A 22,539-nucleotide genomic window follows, 5' to 3' on the forward strand; every position below is an offset into this window, starting at 1 on the left:
AGAAAACTCACAAGTTCTTCTTTACATGTATGATAAGGTCTAATAATTAAATAAAGTGATCCATATGGAAACCTTTCGAAAAATATGACTTCATTATTTGATGATGATGTTGCCAAAACCTGAAACATTTTTCTATATTCTTGATAAAATCTCAACTTGCTGTCTTAAATGTAATACCTTCCCAATACCTGTACACTATCAATCCGTTTATCAGCGCTGTATTTAAAATAGCCAAATTACAGTTTCTTCTCTCTTTCCTCTCCACTAATCCTATTACGTTTATTAAAACCAGCACCGACGCGCCGTTCCAATCAATACCGGCCGTCCTGCAATTTATTCAGCAGGAATTCGGGACGCCGACACGCGTCCCTTTGGCAGGACGTCAAAATTTATAGAGGCGGGCAAGTCGTCCGTCCGCCAGCATGTGTCCTATGTAGTCAATACATGTTTTATGGAATGTATAACCCGTATATCAAGGGGGGGACTATCATGGCCAGGTGTCGCAGGAGTCCAGCTGCCATAGCAGGACGAGGAGATCCCCGAAGGCCGCCCGATATATATTGCCCGGCTAAGGATCCTTCGCAGGACGATATGCCCGAGGACGGTGATGTAAAACAACCCTCTAAAAGGCATAAACGGGACGGTGAGTTTTATGTCTAATAAATTGGAATCGGTGTAAAAAATGGCAGGAGACGTGATGGGTGCCGAAGTTTTCTGTTAATATGATGGGAGGTATACAGAAATGTGGAGCCTCTCGTCATAATGAAGACTTATGGAGACGTTGTCTTAAAATATTACCTCAGAAGGGACGCCAAATTTTTAATGAATGAAGGTAGACAGAAGACTACTACTAAAATATGTTCATTTTTTTCGTTAGCCTCATTGGCACACAATACTCAAAATTCTTTGATGTATTTTATAACATCGTTACATAGGAGACAATCAAAATACCAAACTACTACGATCACATGGATTTCATAGTAAGTCTTGTTTTGCAAATCTTATCATTCAAACAATCGAATGGGTTTTGCTAAGGATTTAGTTTATAAAAATAAATCTGACTATTTTACTCTTTCTTCCAACATTTAATACTTTTGTTTCTATTTGGTACGTATGATGCAGTCCAGGATTAGGTTTATTTTGTTAAGTCAGTGAAATATCTTAGATTTCGATACAACAAATTATTACTCTATTGTAAAGGTATTAAGTTAATTCAAACAAATTCAAACATATTTTCTAAAAGATCTTATCAAATGAAATTAAACAATGTTCTTCGATACCAGAAATCTATGTATGAAAACGATATCCGATAGATAAGAATCCTAAGTGTTGATATTACGCGAGACAACTACTCCATAGGCTACATCCCCAAACAGCATTGAATTACACCAGAAATATCTAGTAAATTGCAAGTAATTATTAATTATTCAAAATAAAAGCTGAAACTATGTATAAATACAGGGTGAGTCGAGACAATAGCACCAAACTCCAGGAATGGACTCTACCCGTCTAAATAATAAGAAAAAACTTTGAAACCTGTTGAAAAAGACACCGCCAGTGGTTTACCCACTCTCAGCCTTGGGAACCTTGGTAGTACATCCATTCAATATTAGGCTTGTTATCCTTGGGAAGATACCCACACCCGTGCATAGGCTATCGGACATGACCCCTAGACGATAGGGTTACCAATTATTGAAAGAATTGACAAGTTTATGATCCTTAATAGGATTATAATTGCAATTCTTAAGAGAACTGGTAGTGGCAGACACCAACTCATGGATTATATTAATGATCTTTATGTACATTGTGCCGGATGAAGAGTACCATCTTCAGAGACATTTTTCTTGCCTTAACCATCGAAGTATCAAATCAAAATAATATGAGAGAAAAATCTGCTCCTTCTAAAACAAAATTAGGGAACACCCTTTTGAGATATTTGACTTAAAAAATGGGTTATATATGGCTTTTTGATTTTTACTGTCGTTAAATATTTTTTCAAATATGGTAGCCATTACTGTCATATTACTGCAGTGCAGTCTCATGTAACTGGTTATGAGTTGCTAAAATATGGCACAAACACAGTGCAGCGTAATTTTTGAGCCACTTTGAGGTTAAATTATGAATCTAGGGTTGTTTTTTGAACATTCATTCTCATTTTTTCTTTCTTGCCTGAAAATGTTGATTTACAAGTATAGCATATCCAATTTCAGCACCATACCTAATCTGGATAAGCTATGAGAGCATATGAAACTTTCCAGAATCGTCGTGGCTGACGCTGTTGCAATTACAAGGACCTCCAGTTAAAATGACATGCTGCCCCAAATGTTTAATATATGGAGCTAAAACTTTACAGAATTTCCTTCCACATATGTATACACATCCACGCCATTTTCATTGAAGATGGTTGAGGTTGACATGGAATGGCCCAAGGATAATTATTGTGATATCAGCAATTACCGAATTGATGATATCGGCGTTACATATTTATTTTCCGCCTACAAATCTGGGAGTTTCTTTTAAATAATCAAACAGGTCAATTAGTAAACGGATATAATGCAGCTTCTTTTGTATTTTCCTTCTTTAGACACGTCATCGATTATAATTTAAAAATACGTAACATCAAACGTTTCTTAATTAACAATAATACGTTCTTTTTGACTCAATCCATAATAGTCTACCCTGTACAGTAGAAGTCTAACGACTTGGCCTAATGGGTTCTGTACTCGGTAATACGCCATCGAGCAGTTGCAGTGCATTATTCCAGCTATTAATTGCACCATAATAGCGAAATTGAATTAATTTCACTCAGTGGCGGCTGATGGTAAAGCGTAGGATCAGTTGGAATATAAAACCTACTTCTCTCCTTGTCGACATGTAATATTTCAATAGATAGCAAGAGATAAAGTACCATACACAATCTACCAGTTCGTTTTGAATAAATTTTAGTTTTTATATGTCGGTAGTAGTTTCTATGTTCCTTCAAAGACTATCATTACAAATTAGTGAAGGCAGAGAGGATAACTTTTATTATGAATAAAACGGAAAACCAAAGCTCTAACATTAAATCTTAAGCCTTATAGTTTACAAATTAAAGTCGCCGTTACTGAAAATCCTCACTCATCCATTAGATCTATCTCAGCCAACTTCAACTTGTCGAAGTTCTCAGTTCACAGAAATCCTTACAAAGTTAACGTCTTTAGACGTTATATTGTAAGATCTTACAAGAACTATGGGCAGATGACACAGACAGAAGATTACAGTTTTGCGAGGAAATTAGAAATTTATTTGAAAGACAACCCAACTTAAAAAATCACATCGACTTTTTGCTTAAACGGAATCGTAAACAAGCAAAATATTAGGTTTTGGAGCCCAGAAAATCCGCATTGGATGCAAGAAAAACATACACAACGCCGGAAAAAGTGAATGCTTGGGCTGGAATGGTAAGAAATCGTATACCATTTCTTTGAGGGCAATTTGACAGACTATATTTATTTGGATTTTTTGCGTTTTGAGTTCATTCCAGCTCTGGAATTAATTTTTCCTAACTCTAATGAGCACAATATGCCTGTTGGTGATGTCTAGTTCCAACAAGATGGTGCCCTTCCACATTTTCGCTTCGATATAAGAAATTACCTTAATGATTTTTTTTTTTTATTTTCTTTTGGAAAAAATATGAATTTTGTTCCATCATTTTGGGACACAGTGTATAGTTCAAAATAGAAATGAAAATATTAACTACTTCTTGAGATAGGTGGTTCCAAATTCGGAAGTTCCTTTTGTTTGGGGAAGATTTATTATTTATCGGCGTAAACTGATATGGATTCGAGATAGAGTTATATATCACTAACATAGGTAATAGACAACAACAGACCGAGAATAGAACACTGAGGTATTCCACTTGTTACTGGTCTTACTTTAGAAAATTATGTGCCAAATGCAACTTTAAAATATTTATTGGTCAGAAATTCACATATTGAGACTACCTCGAATAGCAATGTGTTCCAGTTTATGTAAGACGACGTTTTAGAACTCTGTTTCCTTCAAATATCAGGAGCTCTTCAAGGGTCCATATTGGGACCTTTCCTATTTATTTTTATCAACGATATTGTGGAGGCCCTTAGTGTACAATATCTATTATATTCTATTCGTTTTTTCTGTTGTTTGTATTATTTTAATGTCATTTACGTTATATTTTGATTTTTTGTATTCTTACGTTTGTATTGTTCTTATATTTTGTTTATATTTTTCAATGCCTTTTTGCATACCTATATTTATTTTAAATGTTTTTGTATTATATTATGTACTACTTATCCTTTAAGTAGGATTTATCTGATGAGATTTTTTCAAGAAATTATACCTTTATGATAAATATTCAAAAGCTAACAATTTAATATTTGTCTTTACATATTAAATATAAATACTTGCGACAAATTTCATATACAAGTTCCTTTGCTTTGAATGATACTGATATAAATCAATTAATATCAAATTAAAAAGGTATCGGTCCCATGTAGGACTGTCATCGGGAATATTTTGGCAGTTTTCTCAGTGTAAAAGTTTATATTAAAAAAATAAATGTTGTTTACGACCCCTTTGCTCCTTGGATGGAGCCGCCACTGGCCCCGCTCATAGACCCAATTAGAGGAGTCGCACACTACGCTGCTTTCTAGGAATAACCGGGAATATATACCCGTCCCTTTCCGATCGGAGACGAATTGTTTATGTATCAGGGAAAGGACAGTTGCTGGGGGAGTGGCCAGCGTCGGATCTTTTAATTATATAAAGGGGGATGGGTACGATTTATGGAGGTCTTTACGGTGCTCGCGGTGTTTATTCAGTTATGAGGTCCGGGGGATGACAATTATTCACCTGGCAATATCGAGGTTGAATTGCACGTTTTTGTCTTATTAGTGCCGATGATGATGAAAAACGTATGATGGATTAATGTCCGGGCGGCACGACATGTAATTGTGGAAACGGAATGGGAAATCAAGTAGGCTCCGCTTAATAAATATGTAAGGGACGCCTACTGCTAACTATACGGTATGAAATTACAATTAATTCTAGTGTATCTGTTCACCAAGTGGACTGATTGCGACAAAGGTTTTGGTTCGATTGCCTCAACAAGGAAAAAAAAAGATCGATATAAAAAGTAATTTATGTATTGATTTTTTTTATATATAAATATCTCGAAACTGGTTAAAGTTATAGGTTTTCACAAGGTAAGACAATTTTCAGTAAAATCTATATTATTATTATACATGCTGTTAGAAATTCGTTTCTCGCTACAGGTATCTCGGAAACGGTAAGAGATACGACCGAGCTTAAATGGGGGCAAAGTTGCGCAATCAAGAGGCCAACATTATGCTTCTAAAAAATCAAGGCTAACATGATTAGTTTTCGAAATATTTGAAAAACACTGAAATTTTGGAAATCCGTTTTTGTTTAATTTCAGCCTTGTTTGAGGTGATATCGAAAAAAGAAAAACACTTTATCATGGCAACTTTTTGCCCTCTATGGAATGGCATAATCAATTTTTATGTGTAATGTTTCGTGTTTCCAGGATCATCAACTTCATTTTTTTAAATACGGACTTGGAAATTTTATTACATTTTTTGCAAGCTTTCTTGCTCCCAATACTATACTGCCTCAGCCCGAACCAGGTTCAGATGTTTCGTCTCGAAAAAATCATCCTCAATTATCCGATCAGTTATTAGAAATTTTTGTAAAAAATATTTTTGCAGTAACATCTTGTAGGTATATCTCTTAATATAAAGTTTTAAACTGAAGTAAATTTGGCCAAAAAGTAAATTTTTGAAGTCTAGAATCTGTACTTGCTCTGGGATTGATTAACTAAAAAGTACCCTGTATATTTACCAATACAGGTGGAGATAATTTATATCTGAGATACCTACATATATATGCAACCAAAAGTACAGGTAAGATACGTGTAGATTGTAAGTACTGATAACGGTTTGAGAATAAGCATTTTCTATTTGAAATATTAGTACCTATTTAGTTTATGATTATTTATGAAATTTTTTAGTTGGTAATCAAAATCGTTTACTATGTTATTCACATTTACACGAATAGGCTAACAACGTTTATAAACGTTATTGGCAAAGTTTGAATTTTTACTAACATACATAGTAACATTTTAACTTAGTAACATTGTTCGCTAGAGAAATTTAGATTATTTCATATTCAAACTGCCGTGAATAATATTAAGTAACAGAAATAGTACATATTACCAAAATTTGAAATTTAAAAATTTTTTGGAATTAATTTGCAACGGCTTAATACCTTTAAAGTAACATAAAATTAAACTTTAAGAATTTTTGGAAATCTTTGGAGATACCTACATTAAACTTTGAAAATAATTTTGTACATCCAATAATCTTAACAACTCTTAATAAAATGACAACAATTTTTTTATTGACATATTCATTTTAAAATTGAAATCTCAACTAGCATCCCTTCTATTTATAACACGTTCAATGCAGCAATTTTTCTACAATGTTTATTCTTTGGTCTTTTATTCTCAAAATTGATATAAAATCTCTAACGAAGCAACATATAACACCTCGATATGTTTTTCGGGTTATTATGGCCTACGTATTTGGTCAGTCGCGGTGAAGCATTTGGAGAGTCACCATTGAAGATGTCGGCACTGAAAAACCGCGAAACTTTTGGAAGCATTCGATGCAGTCAGTTGCAAAGGCCACTACGGAACGTCTCAGAGAAGTACCATTGTATGAGGAGCGGTTTCGTCGGTAGCGGCTTTAGAACCGACAAAAATCGAAGTAAACATCGGCGCGAACTTAGGAGTTCTGACGTCAGGTCCTCTCCCACAGACCCTAGCCCGAGAACAACAAGGACAGGTCAAAGATTCCTAGATATGTGCAATATAGATCTGTAACCCGAAAAACCATCGTACGTTAAGTGATATTTAACGCACAGGCCGTGTAAGCCTCAAAACCAATAGGTTTTTCAGAATTGTTCAACAAACATTAAACTTTTTCAGCTGCATACCAGTTCACATATATGTATGTATGTAAGACCTGATACTTGATTGTTTTGAAAAAAATTGTATATGTTATTTCTAAAATAGCATCAACCATTCTTTCTCACATTTCTGAGGTGCAACTTTTTGCTTTGCTGCACTAAGCTAAAATACAAGTCATTGTCATTACAGTTAATGAATTCACGTGTTAAAGTTTATAACATAATATAGTGTTGTCATAAAAAGTAATTCATTTCCTCACTTGAATAAATCAACATTTTTGGGTGTACTGCTAATAAGGCCATTCATTTCAATTATCTATTAACTAAGATAACTAACATACCAAAACATCGTTCGCGAACAATGTTCATTAACTTCATTATTAATGAATATAGTTTACAATGTTTCGTGTCAGGGCGAACTAGTGTTTATAGTTTCCCAGTTTTTTAATCCTGTTTTGAATCTCGTCCTATTCTGGAACACTTAAACCTTGTTCTGGAGTATCTGCCATTATGTCAAGTCGATTGATTTTGATGTTCTAATTTTCAACGATGTAGCTCTATTAGGGATAGTCGTTAAAACTTTCTGTTTCAAATGATTGACTAAAGCACGGTCGTTTATCTCCTTTTTATACTCTCTTCGAAAGATTTTGTGTAAAAACAAAGATATGCAAGATTGGGCCGCTTGAGCATTATATGTATTTTCTCGCTATTGTAACGATAAATACACCAGCTCATATTGCAGAAGTGTTTTTCCGCATCAGAAAATATTCATTCAGTTTCTATATTTCAAGAAACTTTTACAGGCCATTTCTTTCTGAATCGAAGAAGAATAAAAATACATAGAGTATATCCTGAAAATCTTATGACAGAGTCGAAAATAAATGTTGATATTGGATGGATGCCATGCCCATATAAAAGACAACATTTAGAATTTCAATAATCTGAATTTGGAGGTGTACCAATCAACTTGCTGGAATAAATTCCATTGGTAAAATACCAAGCCTGATATTACTAGGTCTTAAAACCTACACAAGGCACTGTTTTAGACGGACGTCCGCAATGCTATCGGCAGATGGCGGAGGAGATCTTATGACTTAGAAACTGACCTGAAGTCGTCTGCTGTAGTAGAGAGATATGTGATCGATTCGGTAAAAAAAAAAACGAAACTGGAATAGCCAGGGTGGTTAAAAAACTATTCAAATTAAGGAATCAGCGGTAGCAGGATACTCGACAATCTCCTCTACTAGACATCCTTTAGCGAATCTGTACCATATATTAAAATATATGTGTTTTAGATTGTTTATATTCTTTCATTTTCTTCAATTAAAAAATTAATTTAGTATTATTCATTTTTTAAATTGGCAGTTTCCGCACTCCGTGCGGTGATATACAATTTTCCACGCGTAAAATAATGCCTGTTCACCTCACTGTTGTAGATAAATAATTTTAAATGTTTGTGAATAGTTTTTACCTAAAATAAAGCTTTTTGCATTTCCATTTACCCACATAATAAGAACATAACAAACGTGCTATATAAACGCCTCCGTCGATTAGCAATCGGTTGTAATCAATCCCGGAATAATATCTCCGATAGAAATGTAGATTCAAGTAAAAGGATTTGGGGGCTCAGAAGGGCCGTCCCTTTTAAAGAACTGCGAGAGGGTGTTAAAACAGTCAATCTTTATCGAATTCTCACGTCTGGCGTGCTCCATTTGCCCCTCCATTTCAGATTGCCCTCCTAGCGTTCGTCCCCACCCCCTGCAGGAGACTTTCTCTTATTTAAATCGAATTATACTCGAGTTGAAAGGCCGTTTTCGACGGCGACTGACCCAATACACTCCGGCGGAGGTCGCAAGTGCTTTTATTGTAACTAGATTTCATATTTGTCTTCGCAAGGGCTGATGCTTGAAGAAACAGTTTTACGGGGAAAACGGACGGTGTTTTCTGTGTAATCACTCAAAGAAATACATGAATAGAGTAAAAAAATGTTTTCTTAACGATTTCTGTTGGGTTTGGAACAAATGTCAATGCGAAAATTAATATTTTATAAGCGGCGACGTTTCGTCAACGTTTTTTAAGCCTTCCTCAGGGTGAAATTACCAGGTCAACTATTAGATAGTGATTTCCTGTGCGAAAATGACAGGATTTCCGTTATGTCAATTTTAATTTTCTCCCCGTTTTTGAGATACAGAGTGTTAATGTTAAATTTTAAAAATTGTTTTTAATATCTGCTAATAACTGTTGTTGAAAATTTGCGCATTTTAGTAAGGTTATACTATCTCACTTTGGAGCAATTTTGGTTAAAAATTTTTGACTTACGCCTTGGTTTATGAAATTATAACATCTCTTTAAATAAATAAATAGCTTTTTTGTGCACGAAATACAAAAAGTGGGAATTCCGCGGCGCCGTTCTTGCCTTTTACCGATAAGTATAATACGTACGTCCATGGTTTGAGTTTGAATCAATAAAAGGAAATATTTTTTATTTTGGAGAAAAGGATACTTGGTAAAATGATTTTTTATTGATGTCTGGTGGTTGTAGAGATATTTATTTGAAATTTAGCACATATTTGGCACACTTTTTGTGAATTTTGGTTTAATATATCCAAGCGCGAACGGAGGGGAGGAGAGTTGCAGTACCCATTGACTCCCTATTTTTTTTTTAATACGCCTATGCTTTCCGAATATTTTTTTAGATAAAGCGGCGTTTTATTCAAGTTCAGTCACTCTTTTAAGATTTTTATTTGGGATCTCATTTACTAGATATTGTAACTTTTGGGGCTATATGAAAGATGTGAGTCGTCTTATTTATTTCAATTTATTGAATAAAATGGAAATGATCATCATCATGATCAGTGATATTTAATTTGGGATAAATCTAACATATCTAAAAAAATTACGATTCTTGTACAACAAGCCCCAAATCAAAATATGTGGTTTTAACCTAAAGTGTTTTACCTCGTACAGTTCATTCATGTACTGTTGTTTAGTTATTATACCATATAATAGAAATTTTTCATAAAATCCTACCAAAAATTAAAGTCTAACGTCGACTAAATTGATGTGGTGTATCCAAAAAGAATAGAATATCTCGTAAACGACGTTTCAAATAAAAATCTTACAAGAGTGAAAAACTAAAATAAATCCGCTTTATCTAAAAAAATATTCGGAAAGCATAGGCGTGCTTAAAAAAAACAGGGCGTACATGGGTACTGCAACTCCCCTCCCCTCCGATCGTGCTTGATATTTTAAACCAAAATTACACAAAAAGTGTGCCGACTTAAGATTAAAATATGTGCTAAATTTCAAATAAATATCTCTACAATCACCGAAGTTATCAATAAAAATCATTTTTAAAATTTTAATTTTGATAATGTATTTTGAAAATGGGACTCCGAAATGAAAACTGACATAAGAAAACTCCTATTAGGTATTTTAGTATAAGAATATATGGTTAACTGCTTTTGGTTCGGGCAATTTATTTATGTAGATGGTGTAGATGGCCCATATTGTAAAGAAATCGTAATTTTGACTTTTTTGTAATTCTTCTTTGTTATAATGTGGCAGAAAGTAATAATGTACTTCAGCAGTAATATTCAATATCGGGGTATATTAGGAATTATATGTTTTAATTACATGTCAGTTACACTATACAGGGTGTGCCTATTAACACTCCCGCTGCCAATATCTCCGAAATTAAGAAATTTATTATAGTTCCGGAAACTGGGGTTGTCTGGTCCCTCGAATAGCTTCAAATTCTAGTTAGAACTGTTAGTTCAAACCTTTCTGTATACATGGCGTGGCGATACTAAAAAATTTTTTGATCCCTAGAACGTGGAAATGCAGTCCATCTGAGAGATCGTTAAATTTCGAGTAATTTTTGTAATATAAAGTTTTTCCCAACATTTACTTGTTTTCGAGAAATGTCGACTTCAATAGGCAATGTATGATGTAACAGGATAATTATTTTATCTAAATCACACCGAGACAAAATATTATTTTAAAATATTGTTATAATGACTTTACCCGTACCACATACTAACCAACAAACAATAAATTATAAAAAAACAAATGATCAACTCCAGAAAAAAAATTGTACAATAGTTAATCTTATAACTAGTATAATTAAATTGAAAGACGTAAGCTGATAAAACTAATTAGGTATTTGAAAACTAATATGTGTCATCTGTAATACGTATTTTATTTTAAACAAATGACATGAGCCACCTACGACTGCACTTTTTAATAAAATTTGATAAAATACGGTTCGTCTCTGCTCCTTATAAAATTTACTATTGTACATTTTTTTTTTCTGTAGTTGATCATTCGTTTGTTTTTCTTTATAATTTATTGTTTGCTAGTTAGTATGTGATGTGAATAAAGCCATTATAACAATATTTTAAAAGAATATTTTGTCAGACTGATTTAAATAAAGTAATAAATTTTCCTGTTACATCATACATTGCATATTGAAGTCGACATATCTCGAAAACAAGTAAATATAGGGAAAAACTTTATATTACAAAAATTACTCAAAATTTAAAGATCTTTCAGATGGACTGCATTTGCACGTACCAAAAAAATTTTTAGTATCGTCACGCCATCTATACAGAAAGATTTGAACTAACAGTTCTAACTAGAATTTTCTAGTTATTTTCTAACCAGAAGCTATTCGAGGGACCTAACAACCCCAGTTTCCGGAACTAAAATAAATTTCTTCATTTCGGAGATATTTGTAGCGGGAGTGTTAAATGGCACATACTGTATATTTTAGGTAATATAGAAAATTAAATGTCATATTAACCAAGTTTAAATAAATTATTTTTTTTATCAAACCAGGATTTGGAATTACTTCATTTGATAGAATTTTGGGAATATTTTTTGAATTTAGTGAATCTCGAAAATTAAAAATGACAATGAAAGTTGTATTATTTTCGCTGACATATTTGTTCGAAAAGTTAATCTGGTAATTTGTAACACCCTGTAGACAATACTTATTGAGTCTAATCCAGGCGATCTAGGTAGCCCATGAATTTCGATGACAATGCCAGAATCAACATGTGACAGGCAGAAGGGGTGACTCAGCAGTCGCGCTAATAATCTGTCAATGGGGTATGTTCCCGAAAATCGATGATGTCCGTATCGAGCTTCTCCCCGGAATGGGATTCCAGTGTTTTGCTAAGCAAGTTAATAAATCTCCGTTCGGCACGAAAAATCCTCTCTAAATTTGACGCGAGCCCGCGTCCGGTACGTAATTTTCCCGGATCGATTTCGGGTGTATACTTACTCGGTGAGAGGCCCAGTCGACTTTGGAGCGCGATTTTTGACTCCTCGCTCGACGGCACCGGCATCTCCTGCCGCCAGGTCATCTCTGGTTCGTTTAGCCATAACTTCCCTGAAAGCAGACATAAATTTTTATTATTGTGGTTGTGGCTAGGCGCGGCGGGAGTAATTACTCGAATTTTCACAATGAAACAAGATACCTATTTATGAGTGAAATTACTTTGGTGTTGAATTTTGGGTGAACTTAAGATTTGATGTAAATCTGCAAAATTTTTAGTTAGAAATAACAAAATATATAAAAATCACACCATTCTTTGCTAGTATTAGGCATTTCTTATGTAACAAACAGATACCGGCACATAGTTTATAATAAATAAATAAAATAATCAGTGGCGTAGATATAGAATTAGTAGCGGGATCATTTTTATGGATTAGATCAGCGGTCTTCAAACTTTTGCGACTTGCAGAACCTGGCCAACATTTCGATTTTTTTGAGGAAGCCCCACACCTCCAAGAATTTTCGAACACATTTTTTACTCATTATTAATATATTTATAAATATGTACTACGATTAACAAAATAAATATTCCATTAAGTAAAAATTAAACTAAGACTTTAAAATTTAAAGTAAATATTTGTTGAATAATTAAAAAAAAGAGTAAATATAATCAATGACTGGGATGTGCTTAAATATTTTTAGATTTGTTGAAATCAGGTGCTATTGCCGCAAGTTGCAATAGCATTCCAAATTCTGCATTAAGCGCATTGTATTTTTGGCTGAGTCGCGGAACCACCAGAGAGGTTGTGGGGAACCCCAGGGTTGCGCGGACGCGGAACACAGTTTGGATACCGCTGGATTAGATAATAAAAGACCTTGGATATTAGTGGATAAAAGACTGTTGCTTGGAAAAATTGTACTTAGCGTGTAAAAAACATCATACAATTATTTATTTATAAAAATTAAACCGATTATCTCGGTTGATTATTATTTTTTTTAAAATACCAATAGATTATATCCTGAATTTGCGTATTTCAAAATTTCATATAAATCGCATATGCTTTGCAATATTGGGCAGTACAATTTCTATAAAATAAACAATTTGTGTTAAAACTTGTATATCTATTATTTAAAATATCAGTATTTAAATATATCGACTATTGTGTTTAAATCTTCGAATTTTTACACTTATTACGTTGCGTTTCACTAGATTTTGAATATTCAATCTTTGGAAAACACATTTCAAATTGTTTCTGGGTCTATTATCATATATAATTGCTTTGTATTGTATTGCTTCAGTTCGATATATTTTCCTATTTTTGTTCGCCATAATATCTTTATGCTGTATTGGTGCAAAACTACTTAATTTGTCCCTTTTTTACGAGATATTTATTTATTTTTTAAGTTTTTGTAGTTTAAAATATTCAACAACAATTGTTGATGAAAGACGGAAACCAGACTTAGGTACCTTAATATTAAAAAAAATCGAATATAACGTTAAAAAAATTAATCTGTTCCTTTATACGGCTTTATTCTCAGATTTAATCGTATGTAATATATTTCAGTAGCTTACACTTTAATAATAATACATATTTTACAATTATATACAAAATAAGTCAATTAAAATGCCGAACTATAGAATAGAGTAGATTTTCAACTTCCGAAATACAGACAAAAGTTTGTGGGTGAAGGACTTTTTTTGAAAGAATTTTAAATAAGGGAATATTATTTATTAGTAAATTTGATGACAAAAACTTAAAAATTACTCCTGATTGGCCTACATTTCATTCAATTCATTTCCAATTTGCAAATAAATCGAAATTAATTTGTAGATATAGAAGAATTTTTTCAAAATATTCAGCTTTCAACATATTTCTTTGAAATTTTTACGAGAAAACCTTCAGGAACAGAATCTCTTCAATGGTTGCATAACATCGCTGAGGAAAATTGTCAAATTATTAGGATTTTAATATTGCAAAGATGATCCACGTCGTGGATTAATGAAGCTACCTACCATTCCAATGAGGCGTGTACATTCTTTACATGAATATGTAAAGCAGGATTTACACTGTATCACTTTTGGTGTACACCCAAAGTGAGTCACTCAGAGTGAAAGCATCCAGGGCAATCGTCTTCGTTTACATATATTCATGCGAAAGCTGATCCCTAATATAAGATAGTGGTATAGCAAAAAGCATGGCACATTGGATTTCCACTTGACACAAATCTTGACTGGCCGAGGATGTTTTAAGTTATATACATATTATAGGATTGAAAAATCACCAAATGAGGTTTGCATACTGTGCTGAGTAAGATACCCCAGAACATACCCTCTTTGTATGTGAAAGATGGACGCACGAGAGAACGAGACTCAACTATGCCCGAATGAAGATCTACGTCCTGGCAATATGGTGGAAAAATGCTTGACAATGAAGAGAAGTGGAAGGAGGCGACAAACTATCTTAACAAGATTATGAAAAAGAAGGAAGTCGACGAGAGGGGGAATTAAAGAAACTAATAAGAGCAAGGACAAGGGCAATTTATCTTTGCTGAAGTATTGTGATAAACGGTCCCGGCGAGGAAACAGAGAAAACTTGGAGGGGTTTTAGTCGTTTACATATTTTCATCCAGTTGGTTGGTTTCACCTTCTGCACACTGTAACAGTTCCTATTTCGTGTCTGTGAAAAGTAAAAGAACAACTAGTTGTGGTACCAGGTGGCAGGATGTCTCGTTCAAGAAGGAATACAAAAACTATGCGCGGAAGCTCTGACTTAATGTCACGTGGACTGATACATGAACTGAATTCAATTATATCAACAACTAAACGTACTAAAAGACATTGGTGGGTGAAACCATCTCCAAGATGATCATCAAAAGTGACAAATATAAGTGAACCTTTAGACTTAAGGCGAATTTATACGATGCAATTTGGATCTACATCCAGGATGATTCATCTAAGGTGAAACCGATAGTTTAAAGGCAGAACTGTTTATCTTGGATGAAATGTTATTTACATTGTTTCATCAGTGATGAATAATCCTCGATGTACATCCAAATTGCATCGTGTAAATCCGCCTTTACAGAGAAAAGCACAAGTCAGTTCATTTTCCAGGATGAAACATACATTACACATACACAGACATTAAAGAAACATGTACTGTTGGAGGTTCTTGGTAAGATCAAAGTACTGCGAGTATGAAGAAGATCCAAGTCAAAGTCATCGAATGTAAAGAAATAAATGTTAAAAATATGTACATGTTTTTATTCCCTATTATTGTTTTCTTACTCTAGAAAATGTTAACTGGAATAATCATAATTACACAATTCCAAATCTAAATAAATTTTTTAAATGAAGTTCATAATCTGTGGTTCTAGGTTACAATTGTAATAATTTGGCAACACTTCCAATTCGCACTATGACATTGCAAGTAATTAGCATAAATGGACTATATTGTTTTTTTTTAACTAACAAAATAAATCCGCCTAGAAGTCGCCAAAGGAATTGTTTTTTGCAATTTTGTTTCAGTTATTTTGTAACAGTAAATCGGGTATGACAAATTTGAAGATGATCTCGGTTTACTCGCAACTCCTTTACTTTTCGAGATACACACGAAAATTCCTCTGAGACTTGGAAACCCACCTACGCTTTGAACCCTTTGAACTACACCGTTTAAAAAATGTTTCCCAAAATGTGAAACTTTCCAATTCAAAATACACTTTCTCTTCAGAGTTGTTAAGCCATAGCCTTTCATCGGACTACCTAAACCTCCAAGGCAAAACCGATGAAGAAGGTACTTTCGATTACCCGGACAAAGAGAGTGTTGACATCGAAGTGTGTGAACCATCTGGAATTTGAGGAGCAACAAAGAGACGATGATTCTCTCCAACACAAAAACACACATGAAAGCTATCATTACCGAAATAATAACCCGGCTACCGCGTTCCGTGAAACAATTACCTCTCCTCTCGAGAAATATTAAAACGAGATCATACGTAACCTTGGGACATAGACGACTCTATGTAGGTCTTGGGAGTTTGTACGAAAGTGCAAAGGTTGAGGACCCGAATAGTAGCCGTGGCCAGTTGTTGTGGCCGTTTCCGAATAGAAGCTGCGTAGAAGGGAGGCCGCGGGCCGAGGGGGGATATTGATTAGTGCGACCCTAGTTAGCGCTGGGCCCCCTCGCCTTTCTCCCAAATAAGCGCGAGAGAAATCAGCGAGTTCCGTACGGACACCGACGCTTCCTTCACATGAAATCGTGCGCTTCGCCAGACGGTATTGTGGGGCAGTTGCTCCTTGAGGTGCCTGATTACGGTATTTTACACGGTGTTAAAAAAAACACGTAGATATTTATAAAAAAAATATTTTTACTATTATCTCTCGTATCTAGCCTAATAGACAAGATGATATTGGGAGCAATAATTGACTTTATAGAATTTTTAGGAACATTTTGGAATTAGCCTTTAAAATAAAGTAAAAATATGAGAGTTAATAATAAAGCATGTATTTTTACCATGATGAGACTTGCTTGCTTTAGTCATCACGTTTATGTGTATTGAATAATGTGCCTACTCTTGAAGCCGATTTTTTAATAAATCAAGTTTTAAAATGGGTGCAATTTTGGTACAGACGAAGCTTTGTCCACATTGCAACAATGAGGCGATATGATGGCGGAATAAGATATCGGGAACTCGGGAAGTCCGGTATCTTAAAGGACCCGCGGACATAAAGCCCTTTCAGCCTTTCACTCTTTAATCTTCAATTTCCTGAGATTTAGTAGTCAAGATTTAACATCCACGGGCTATGCGATTTACAGAGATAAAACCGAGTTAAATAAAAGTGAAACGGGGTGGACGGTCCTTTTGAAGATTCGCAATTTGATTCGAGGGGCCTAAGTAAATTGTGGCCGTCTTTTTCGAATGCACTCTCCACCGGAGGACACCACACACATCAGGGCGGCCGGGACATGCCGGTTCGCGTCCCCCCCTCCCGTCCTCGTGTTTACACCTTCAGCTTCAATGCCCCTCAATGCTTCAATTGACCTGTCCGTCGCTCGTATTCACGTATCTGGGGTTGCGGGGTAATTCGGAAAGCTGGTCAACGGCCAATGAAAAGATGTATTGATTATGCAGGTCGATTCATTTTGGGTAGATCACGAAAGTAAATGGTACACACACAGTATCAGTTTATTAGTGATATATATTGATGTTTAAGGAATCAGTAGTGTAACGCCAGATGTGAGGAAAATATACGTAATATATGTGTATAAAGGGAAGTATAACCTTTCAAAGTGCAACAAATATTTGGTCGTGGCCGCTGAGCGCAGGGGTGGTTCGATCGGGATGATCTTGTTGTTTGCGTCGAATAGAAATGATCCGGGAATTCCAGGATTACGGGGATGGCAGTGGGGAGGAAAATGGTGAACCTCTACGTTTTAGCTAAATTTATAAGACTAACTAAGCGGATTTCACAGGGTCTAAGGACAATTAGAGTGTACGATAATTCAGTAAACATAGAAATCTAAAAAACAAAAAAAAATTATTCGAGACAAAACGTCTGAATCTGGTTCGGGCTGAGCCAGTACAGTATTGGGAGTTATGAAAGCTTACAAAAAATGTAATAAAATTACCAGGGTTGATGAAATAAGATCCACTTCTTATTTGTGGAAGGGCGAAATGGGCGTTGACTATTAGACGCCTTCATTATAACCATCCTTGTCTATCACATGGATTTCTATGGCTTACTTTATCGCTCTCACGTAACTTCTGATAGACCATCGGTACTTTCCTACACTGTATATTAAATACTGTTAGTTCCTATGTATCCTATTCAGAGTGAAAGGAAGAGAAAAAAGCTAGATAGTGCCAGTTTTTCAACAATGACCTTTCAGAAAATTTTTCACATAGCCAAATATCGGATATATTTTTTAGTTGAGAATTGTTAAACATATTGCATGCGCATTTCATGCAAAATAATTGGGAAATATCTCGCGAAATGCAAGCAGCTGCAATCGCCTATCGAAAAAGAAGTGTAGATAATTACCTTTCATTATTTAATTATTGTACAATTTCAATGATCTCTTTCATTTTTTTATCGATTACTCATTCCAGAACGTTTGTACACGCTGACAGTGAATACAAATAATTTTGTTATTGGAATACTTTGTGTGTGCGCTCTGAAAAAAATATTTACAAAAACGGAATAATACCGAATCGTTTTCTATTTATTATGACAATAGTGATACCCGTTTAGAATGGTTATTGTTCTCGTAGTTCTTTATGTCGGACTGTCTGTTATGCTGTTGTGATTATGATTTTTAACAATAACCGACATTTTTACCAAAATCGTGAGAGGTGCTGTTTCTGGAATTGAAACAGTTAAGTGGTGCAAGTCCTTGTTAGAAAGCGCGGACGGAAAAAAAATAATAAAAATACCGATACAATGAGGTCTTTTATAGTGAAAAATTTGTTTCATTTTTTTAGGCATGATCTAGTTAGATTCCCATGTTTTTATTGGTGCCATTGTCAAGATATTGCACAGAGGCACTCATAAAAGGAACCAATCTGTATTATTCATTTAATTCCTTAGATTATGAAGTAGCCACTGCTAATAGTAATAGTAGCTTACTAAGTATTGATAATGTTTCAAAAAAATCCTATCAAGTGAACTCAAACAAAGTTCTTCGATATCAGAAATCTAGGTATGCAAAAAATATTTCTAACTCCACAGACAAGATTCTAACTGTTTATATTGCGGGAAAGAACTATTCATACATAAAAGAAAGGAAACAAACTGTTATATATAATCGTATAACATTGCTCAAAGTGCTTCAAGTAGTTCCACAGGGTTTAATTCTCGGGCCATTACTGTTTCTGATTTACGTGAATGACTTTTCAAACTATGCCATAATGTTTCAACTATATTGTTTGCAGATGATACAACAGTATTAAAAGTAAATAATATGGATAAACTAAATCATACTAAAAGGCCTTTCTTTCAACACTGGAAAATGTTTCTTTATGTGGAACGATACTATTAGGAAATCTCCTCCAATACTCTACCACACTTCTTGGGCAGTTTCCTTCATAAAAACTCCAAAATGTAAATTTTCCAGCCATTTTTGAAACAAGAGAATAATTTTCTTATTGAAATAGTAATGTATTTGGTGCATGGTTATCAAATTTGAGTGATAAATTTATAGCTCACTATTGACTTTTTGGTGATCCTGTTTTTCTTGAAAGCTGTAATTTTAGCAACAGCAGGAACAGAAGAATCGAATTTTGATTAATTTGAGGGCATACGCTTTCAAATTAGCCAAAGGGCAAAAAAATTATACCTACCATCATCACCTTAATTTACGACCCTGGAAATTTTATTACATTTTTTGCAACCCTTCATGACCTCTCTACTCTACTGCCTCAGTCCGAACCAGATTCACACGTTTTGTCTCGAAAAATTCGTCCTCAATTTTTTTTTACAAAATTCAAACAAATTTCGATCTAATTTTTTTCAGAAATTGTTTCAAATACATCTGACATGCACTTTCACAGATGCGGTTACAGGTACAATAAATTCCGATTACATTATGCTTATCGTCATTTTCAACATTTGCCAGAACGGAAATGTTTTCGAATATTTACTGTAATTTTTTAAAATATAATATTCATTTTGAGTTTTGGTTGTTCATATGCATTTTTAAGAACTAATTTGTCATAATGAAATTAAAATTGTAATAATGTTGTAATTTTGACTCAACAACTTATACAATTATGTATGACCAGGTGTTGGAGATTAAAACTCCAATAATGTTTTATTGTAAAGTGTGATGGTAATAGTTTAAATAACTAGGTGGATTTCACAGGGTGAAACGACACTTAGAGTGTACGATAATTCAATAAACATAGAAATCTAAACAAAAAATTTAGATGAATTTGGAACGAATACATTGAAGATGAATTTTTCGACACGAACCGTCTGAATCTGGTTCGAGGTGAGGCAGTACAGTATTGGGGGTCATGAAAGCTTACAAAAAATGTAATAAAATTTCCAGGGTCGTATTTAAAAAAATTAAGTAGATGATGGTCCTGGAGAGACGAAACGTTACATATAAAAATTGATTATGCCATTCGATAGAGGGTAAAAAGTTGCAATGAGAAAGTGTTCTTCTTTTTTCAATATCACCTCAAACAAGGCTAATATGAAACAAAAACGGATTTCCAAAATGTCGTTTTTTTTTCAAATATTTCGAAAACTAATTATGTTAGCCTTGATTTTTTAGAGGCATAATATTGGTCCTCTGGTCATGCAACTTTGATCACATATAAGCTGCTTCGTATCTCTTACCGTTTCCGAGACTCCTGTAGTGAGAAGCGAATTTGTAAGTCTGTATAGGCAGTTCGGTTAAACTACAATATTTTGAGTACCATATTATGTTGTATGTATGTACAAATTCAGGTATCACAATATATGACCTTTTTTTAAATAATTTGAAATGAGCATTAAAATGCATGTCATTTTTTGAGATTTTTTCGTAAAATAATTAAATAATCAATCCCAATCCTATACCCTCAGTTAGTTGTTCCACATGCACTTATGATTATTGCCTCTATGAAGTGTTTTATTGCCTGGCGAAGTTTGAGCAAACACTCGAACTCCTGACGGGGGTGCGCACCGTCTCTTCCACCTAAATTAGCCCTCTACCCTTCTATTTGCAAAATACCCTCACGGAAATACCCCCAATAATAATTGTCGAACCCCGCGCTCGAACCGGAAGTCCTACAGAAAAAAAAAACAAACATAAGCGCGCCCGTCGATCGAATTTCAAGAAAAAAACCTGCAAGACACCGTCGCAGCGCGTTGCCATTGGCTACCCCTCGCGTAAGGGTTGAAATCTTATATCGAGTGCCAAGTGAAAGGGATGTTCATAAAAATGTACATGTAAAACGTGTTAGATCGCGCACGCGTCCAACGCTTTTACATAATATCGATAGAGATATGGGCGGGATACGCTTGCGCTATGTAAACTACCCCTTTACATCTGCATACGCTAAAAAATAACGATGGCGGACGAGCTGCTGCGCCCAGGCGGGTGGATCTGCCCCTAAAGCTGACGAATCTCGAACATGATAAATTCAATTCTAATTTTTAACAAATTTTGGAGATTCCGTCGTTGAAACAATGATTTGAGAACTGTGCTACTAAGTGAACGTTTCGTTTAATTAACACAAACTTCTCCAAGGCACATAGCAATATTTAAGTTGTGAATTTTGTGTGCTGAAATAAAATCAATGTACAATTAATGGTTCAACGAATAAACATCATTTTAGCATTTTTATATACGTACAGAGTGTTCTAATATTCCGTGTACAAAAAGTTACCACAGTTTCCTGCGATCAAAATAAGCAGATTTAACTAATCTATCCTAAGTTGCTTCGGTTAGCCACAAGAGAGCATCAAAGTTGACAATTTTTTTTTCAAATAACTTCACAATTTGCAAAATATAGCATATTTGCAGAAGGAATACTGAGAAGAGTACATTTTAATTCTTTACCCAGAATTAATTTATATATTTATAGATGGTGGTTATGAGGGAACAGAGTCCATAACAAGGGTTATGGAGGGATTATGAGGTTATGAAGTGATGGAGGTGTAGAATTATTAAGTTAAAACTCTCCGAGATTGAGGTTTCAGTTTAGCTTGCAAGTTTTTTGTTTTTATTTTTGCTCATTATGTGTTTGCAGTTTATTGGGATTTGAGATTTATGAGTTTTGAGGTTATAGATTTTCAGATTATGGGTTTTAGAGTTATAGGTTATCGATCTCAAGGTTATTGAGTTATGAAAGTATAGGGTTACGTAGTTTAAGGGTTGATATTGTTAGGTTTCATAGTTTCAAGCTGTTTTTTGAGGTTAGAAAATAACGCTGACGTGATTGGGCAAAACTGGTTTCGGATTCGGTTTCAGCGACCCAAAAAACATGTAATCCACTTGGTCCTGTGTTATCGATTAAATTACTTTTGAAATGGCATAATGATTTCCAGTTTAAATCGAAAATGCATTAGTAATAATCTCTTTAAGACATAAGACAAAACAAAAAATAGAATCTATTGCATCACCTCAACAAAATTACGAGCAGATTAATTCAAGGTAGGGGGGATTTTTAAGTTTTTTTTTTGTCAATTTAGATGCTCTCTAGCGGATAAATGAAACAACTTAAGATAGAGGTAAGCTTAGTTAAACCTGCTCATTTTGAGCTCA

General features: G+C 34.3%; 1 protein-coding gene across 1 annotated transcript in view; it reads right to left on the reverse strand.

Annotated features, from left to right (window-relative positions):
- Positions 1–22,539, reverse strand: part of LOC108906142 (POU domain protein 2-like) — a 150,340-nt gene that overhangs the window by 54,458 nt on the left and 73,343 nt on the right. Inside the window, exon 3 of the mRNA XM_018709325.1 lies at positions 12,293–12,400. Coding sequence (XP_018564841.1) covers positions 12,293–12,400 — 108 coding nt within the window. The remainder of the gene's footprint in view (positions 1–12,292; positions 12,401–22,539) is intronic.

This window comes from Anoplophora glabripennis, unplaced genomic scaffold (assembly GCF_000390285.2).
Source record: "Anoplophora glabripennis isolate ALB-LARVAE unplaced genomic scaffold, Agla_2.0 scaffold74, whole genome shotgun sequence".
Taxonomy (NCBI): Eukaryota; Metazoa; Arthropoda; class Insecta; order Coleoptera; family Cerambycidae; genus Anoplophora; species Anoplophora glabripennis.